Source organism: Rhipicephalus microplus, chromosome 7 (assembly GCF_043290135.1).
Source record: "Rhipicephalus microplus isolate Deutch F79 chromosome 7, USDA_Rmic, whole genome shotgun sequence".
Lineage (NCBI taxonomy): Eukaryota > Metazoa > Arthropoda > Arachnida > Ixodida > Ixodidae > Rhipicephalus > Rhipicephalus microplus.
The window spans coordinates 31,811,424-31,818,481 of record NC_134706.1 but is presented as its reverse complement, the minus strand read 5'-3'; the positions used below and the strand labels follow the sequence as shown (position 1 = coordinate 31,818,481).

At 46.0% G+C, this 7,058-nt stretch overlaps 1 protein-coding gene across 3 annotated transcripts in view; it reads right to left on the bottom strand.

Moving 5' to 3' along the window:
• Positions 1 to 882: 882 nt before the first annotated feature.
• LOC142766888 (japanin-like-RS) overlaps positions 883 to 7,058 on the bottom strand; it is a 29,018-nt gene continuing 22,842 nt past the window's right edge. For 2 of the 3 annotated variants that reach the window (XM_075868091.1, XM_075868092.1), the window contains exons 7-9: positions 2,439 to 2,525; positions 1,162 to 1,214; positions 883 to 1,047 (exon numbers count right to left, since the gene is read on the bottom strand). In XM_075868091.1, coding sequence (XP_075724206.1) covers positions 1,018 to 1,047; positions 1,162 to 1,214; positions 2,439 to 2,525 — 170 coding nt within the window. In that variant the 3' untranslated portion in view covers positions 883 to 1,017. Of the gene's footprint in view, positions 1,048 to 1,143; positions 1,215 to 2,438; positions 2,526 to 7,058 lie in introns of all 3 variants that reach the window. The other variant, XM_075868093.1, reaches the window with a different exon arrangement.

The window sequence follows — 7,058 nt, the reverse complement described above, 5'->3', positions numbered from 1 at the left end:
CATCTTATTCTAATGCTACCCCACTCCTTCAGGCTAACTGTATTCTTACTGTGTCTGGCTTATTCAATTTTCACTTAATCATATTGTTATATAAACAACTTAACAAACAGCTTGTGTTTGATTTAATCGCTGCTAGTTTACTTACTAACACCAATAGCACTACATTCGCCCACAGTCACAACTTCCTTTTACCTAAATGTAAACCAATTATGGCCAAATGACGTCCGCCTTCGTGGTCATTAAATTGTGGAATAACGTTCCCTATACACTAAAATCATCGTCATCTTTTCATGCATTCAAACATGATCTTAAAAACTTCATCTTGCATAACTAGGTTGACAACGATGATTACTTAACGATTCTTATGTATCCGGGCATGAAATTAGAAAGACTTTGCAAATTTAGATTATTGCTTTATGGCGTGATTGTGTTTTACTTGTATAACTTATTACTATTGTTCTTGTGTCGCATTCTGACTGCCTTTTTTGTTTTCTTGATGTTATTTTATGTAAGTTCACTGTTTACTTTCCACATGTGTTGCGTATTTTACGTGCCGTTATAATTAATAATTTTATTGTTATTGTTAACATAGGGTCCCACTGCAGTCGCTTGACTTTGGGACCCTCGTCTGCATACTACATTCTACGAATTTTGTATTTTGAATGAATGAATAAACTGAACTGAATAAACTGAGTGTTTTATACTGTTAATAAGATGAAGCCAATTCATGATAGAACCCATGGCCGATATTAGATATTGACGAAACCGTGAAATGGCTAGAAAAAAATTTTAGACGGCACTCTGTTCTTGCTAGGTGCACCGCATGCTTACGAGTTGTGCAGAGCACGTCCTTGAACAATCGTCAGACGAAATTGCGTGAAATCCCCCTCAAAAATTGACATTTATTTTCGTCTTATATAAAGCACTTCAGATTAAACGGAACGTAGAAAGGTTGTGGGCAGATTGTACGAAATGTCTTGTTTATCTCCTCTGGGAGTTCCTCCACATGCTGCACTGTCACCCAAAGCGAGCACCAGGATGGTACCTCTGCAGGACGTAAAAAAAAATAGAAATCACTGAGCACATGATCCCACAATGCTTCTGTAACATGCAGGACAGTATAAATTATTGACAAATAGTTACACATCAGCTGGTCCTCACTGTATGATCTAGTGTGTTCCAAACAGGTTTTCGAAACGTAACAGGTGATGTGTCTGAAAGTGAATGTGATATACATTATTGCATCTTGAAGAATAAGGTACACTTCAAGGTCGATGTGCGACCATCTGTGACATAGAGAGGCAATATGAATATACTGATGTGGTGGTAGTAGTAGTTTACTTCTCAGTGCGCCATGTTTGGTACGTTGGATTCTAATGAATTGTTTTTTTTGTTCAGAAATTGAAGAAAATGCTTCCAGAACACATGATATAATTAGTCATGAATCTAGCCTGGTAAAAAAAGTACGACAGTTCCCACAACATGCTTATTCTTTTCAACAACAACAACAACAACAACAAAAGAGACTGCTAGGATCATTCGCGTTCAGTTTGTTTGTAAAGATATGAATTGAAAGAGAGCAAATTTGTGGTGACACTATAGCGTAACGAAGCTTCAAACTGTAATCATCTCTCTCTTTTACTTGAGAAGCACTATTCTCGACAACGAAGAAACCGCGAGCGAGCTCTGTCAGGCTCTCATAAATTAAGGATGCACCAAGGCGTTTTCCAACCTCCAGTGCCGTCTGACAGCGCGTCCTACTATGCGCCACTCTAACCCTAATACAACAATCGAAGAATACACACCCGGCAGCGCGACTGACCTTGCCGCTAATCTTGTGCCAGCTATATTAAAGAGATTTCAATACTTGGCCTCTTCAGTGGTGTATCTGGCTATTGTGTGCGCAATCAGCAGCTGCCGACACGACCCCCAAGGTAGTCTTGTGACGTGGGTACTAGCTACCAGGCTCTTTGCAGATTTTCTCTTTATGAGACGTTCCCAGCCGAGGTCTATAGTCACTGCTCTTTCTGGAGGTATACTGCATATGGCGTGCAAATAGCGTTGCGAAGTATTATAACGACGATGATTTGTTTCTCTCTCCTCTACGAGTGTTCCGCCTGCAACACCACATCGTGCTTGACCACATCGATGACAATGCTCAATAAGCACTTAACTACTGTGAACATATGTTTCAGCTTCGTGTTGTACCGATTTCTAGGGCAAAGATTTCTGCCACATTTCTCTCTATGAGCAATAGCATGAGAAAACGCTGAAGCGACGAGTCACTGCCATAAAACAAACACACGTCCTTGAAAAGATCAAAAAGGCTGCGTAGAGCCAGCACTGGTCAGGAGACAGCCTAAGTAACGTCGTGAAATTGCTTTAAAATTATTTTTAAAAAAAAGTATAGATTTTGCAAAGAAAGCACTAACTCCTACCTTTCACATCTGATAAAAGTAACGTACTCTCATCGTACGTGCGTATCAGGTACTCCGGCTTCACCTTCAAGTTATATCTCACGTATTCTGCAATGATAACAGAAGATTTCTTCAGTGACTGAAACCCACGAGTATGCAACTAGGATTCCTTGTAATGGTAAATATACTTCCATAATCCAAGCAACAGTCGACATGCTCAAAGGCAACTCGCTGTATTGATACATAAAGCTGCCTTGGCGATTCGAATCACGCGAAGAACGTACAGTTTAACCCCTCGGTATGACATTGAGCGTGTTCTTGCAGAATAATTTTTAACTTAGACTCTTCACTAGTTATTGTGCTGATTTACGGGTATTCATCTTGCTTAATGTTGTTGTCATCATACAGATACGTTGAAAAGTTGAATATCTATACAGCATGATTTTTTTCGAACCTTATTAGCATTGTTCATTAGGAGTTTGTCACAACAGAGGATATAGAATGTGTGGGGCTAACATAAAAATTAAATGGCTGGTAATTTTGTCAAATAACCCTTTAGACAATATATATATATATATATATATATATATATATATATATATATATATATATTGTAGGCATTCATTAAGCACATCTATTATCTTTACACATATTCATCATCATGAGTGGTCGTCATCTTCATCTGCTGTGGGGACTTGGCTTGTCTGAGTTCTGTGCCTTGGGCGTGGTCGCTTCATCGTGTCTTTCGGGCCTAATAAAGGTTGCCTTCACCGTTACATCACAAGTGGTGGAGTGTGCTCTACGATCTTCCGTCCTTTCCCAGCCCGATCTGCCTCCTGGAGCTCCGCTCAGGTCGTCGTTTGTGCCAGGTGTCCGGTAACATGCCTCAGGACGAGCCAACCGGCGCTTCTGCGTCTACCTCCACGGTCCCGGCTACCGCGGCCTATCCATCGTGGATTATCACCACGCACCAGCGTGAGCCACCCACGTTCGCCGGACTTCGAGGTGAAGATGTGGAGGACTGGTTGGACCAGTTCAATCGAGCGAGTTCCACTAACAACTGGGATGATCCTACCAAGCTTCGCCGTGTTTCCTTCTATCTCACAGGCGTAGCGAAAACATGGTTTTTCAATCATGAAACGGACATTACGGACTGGACACGTTTCAAGCAACAGCTTCGCCCAATTTTCGGCCCCACGGTGGTTCGTTCAGCTCTCGCGAAGAAGACACTGGATGCTCGCAAGCAACAATGCGTTGAGTCCTACACATCGTACATAGAGGATGTGCTTGCTCTCTGTCACCGTTTCAGCCCGTCCATGTCTGAATCAGAGAGAGTTCGTCATCTATTGAAAGGGATCGGCACGGTCACGTTCATTGCCTTGGTCATTCAAAACCCGGCTACAGTCGCTGAGGTTGTTGCCACGTGCCAACGCCTAGAGGAACTTGAATCCCAACGGTTACCGCAGGACAGCGCTGAAAACACCACCACGACTGATGCCTCATTGCGTGCCATGGTCCGGGCGATTATACGGGAAGAGCTGCAATCTTTCGGTCTCTCAATGTCACCGAGTCCACCTCGCCCCTCCAACACTGCTTTGCGCAACGTTATCAAAGAGGAGTTGGTGTCCATGACCAAGCCAGCGTATGTAGACTCTCCAGTACCTCGACTCCAGCCGACGTGCGCACAAGTCCTCGCTGGCTCACCACCCGTCGTACAACCGATGACAGCACACTCGACGCCTGTCCCGCTGGCTTCGTTGACTCCGAGTGCACCTAGCCAGCCCTTTCACCCACCGTGGCGGCCACCTCGTCCGATCTGTTATTACTGCGGCTATCGGGGCCACATTGCACGTGTCTGTCGGAAGCGTCAGCAGGACGAGCGTCGTGAATTCGACACCTACGGATGGGATGATGGGACAAGCTGGTACGCTTTCCAACGTCGTCCTTATGATCCGCCGCTACGTCGCTCACCGTCTCCAACTGCGACATCTGAGCCAACCAGTTCTTACCGCTCTACTAGACGCCGCTCACCCTCACCCCTCCGCCACTCCACGTCTCCATTGCGACCTGTCTCGCAATTCACCAACCGACGCCCGGAAAACTAACCTCTGCAGCTTTTGGAGGAAAAGCTGCATCGAACGAAAAGACATAAATTCCTCCAGTGCGTCCATATAATACGATATCTGTTTTAATAGAAGGTGTGTACGTGGACGCTTTAATAGACACTGGTGCTTGTTTGTCTGTGATTGATCGTTCTTTGTGCTCACGTCTGCGAAAAGTCACCACCCCTTATGATGGACCTACACTGCACGCTGCTCAAGGGGACGCCATTAGACCTGCCGCTATGTGCACCGCTCGAGTTTTCATAGCTGGTCTTCTTCATTTTGTGCAATTTGCTGTGCTGAGTTCGTGTGCCCACCAGCTTATATTAGGCTGGAATTTTCTGTCTACGGCGAACGCTTTCTTCTGCTGTCGAGAAAATGTTGTTCATATGATGGAAACTGACTATGCCTTGTATGCGGATGACAAGCCCGTTCGCTTGCTCGCTGCTGAAGATACCGAGCTACCACCTGTTCATCAGCAAATAGTTGCCATCACTTCTAATGTGATCGACTCTGGTGACGTGTTTGTCCAACCATCTGCACGCTGTCTCGCAAGAGGTATAGCCCTTGCTTCAGGTCTAGCGCGATTCCTCAATGGCTCCGGACTTCTCTACGCTACAAACTAGACTTGTGAGAAAATTCTCATTCCTAAAGGCGCCACAATGGCTTGCGTTTCTGAATCTCAACCTGTCTCTGTTGTCCCGCTTATGCCAGCGTGTTCTGATCTTCCTTCTATTGGACGTTCACCAAGCGTTTCTGTTCTTGCTGCGACTATTAGTCCAGAACTGACCTCTTCACAGACAGATGAGTTGCTTGCCTTCCTACAAAATCATAGGAGATTGTTCGATGCCCATTCCTCATCTCTGGGACAGACGTCCATTATTAGGCATCGAATTCAGACAGATGGCACTTCCATCGTACGCCGTCGACCATATCTCGTCTCTTCGTCCGAGCGTGAGATCATTGAACAAAATGTAGCCGATATGCTGCAACGGAACATTATATGCCCCTCCGCGAGTCCTTGGTCATCCCCTGTTGTTTTAGTAAGGAAAACAGATGGCTCCGTGTGATTTTGCGTGGACTACAGACACTTAATAAGATTACCCACAAAGATGTTACCCCATGCCGCGCATAGACGATGCTTTGGATTCACTGCAAGGTGCTGAGTACTTCTCAAGCCTAGACCTGCGTTCAGGTTACTGGCAAATACCCATGCACGAGGATGACAAAGAAAAATCAGCATTTTCAACACCAGATGGGCTGTACGAATTCAACTTCATGCCATTCGGCCTTTGCAATGCTCCAGCAACGTTCGAGCGGATGATCGACACAGTTTTACGAGGCTTGAACTGGAAGACTTGCTTGTGCTATTTAGACGATATCGTTATTTTCTCGTCAACCTTTCTCAGCACTTGCAACGACTGGACGAAGTTCTTACGTGCCTTGCAAACGTAGGCCTTCAGCTGAACACCAAGAATTGCCGTTTTGCCAGCAAGACGATTAAAGTGTTAGGCCACATCGTAAGCAAGGACGGTATTCGTCCCAATCCTGACAAGATTTACGCTGTCCAACACTTTCCGCGTCCTGAAAAAAGCCAAAGATTTGCGCAGTTTCCTCGGCCTCGCTTCTTATTTTCGCCGATTCATTCGAGACTTTGCCTCAATAGCTTCACCATTGCACAAGTTGCTCGGATCAGGCGTCGCCTTTGTGCGGTCTCCTGAATGGGAAGCGGCGTTTGCCCAACTGAAGTGTGCACTCACATCCGAACCAGTCCTCTGCCATTTCGACGAAACCGCGCCTACGCTCCTGCACACAGACGCTAGTGGTCGAGGCATTGGTGGAATTCTCCTACAGCGAGACAAATCTTCACGTGAGAAAGTCGTCGCATACGCGAGCCGTGCACTGACCCCTGCCGAAAAGAATTATACCATCACCGAAGAGGAGTGCCTAGCGGTCGTATGGTCGATACAAAAGTTTCGACCTTATCTCCACGGCCACCACTTTACTGTGGTTACGGACCATCACGCCTTGTGCTGGCTCTCGACAATCAAGAACTTGTCCGGCCGCCTTGGTCACTGGATTCTTCGCTTACAAGAATACGACTTCACGATCACATACAAGTCGGGAAACAAGCATCAAGACGCCGACGCAATTTCGCGTTGCCCGCTCTCTTTGGAGCCACTTAACAAACCCGCCACTGCCGCACTCGAGAAGCTTTCGGCCGTCTCTTCCCTACATGTTTCGTCATTAGCTACTGTGAACCCAACTTCTCCAAGCGAGTGTGGTTTGTTCTTATCGCACCAACGTGCTAACCTTTACTGTCGCCGCATCATAGACCGTCTTGACGGGACTTGCCGACCCCTTAACGCCCGTCTTCGCCGACAGCTGACGCAATTCAAGCTCAACAACCACGTCCTGTACAGTCATATCTACCACCCTGATGGTCAACGCTGGGTGCCCGTTCTACCTTGCTCTCTTTGGGCTCAAGTCCTCAATACATATCATGACGACATGTCTGCTGGACACATGGGCTTCCAGA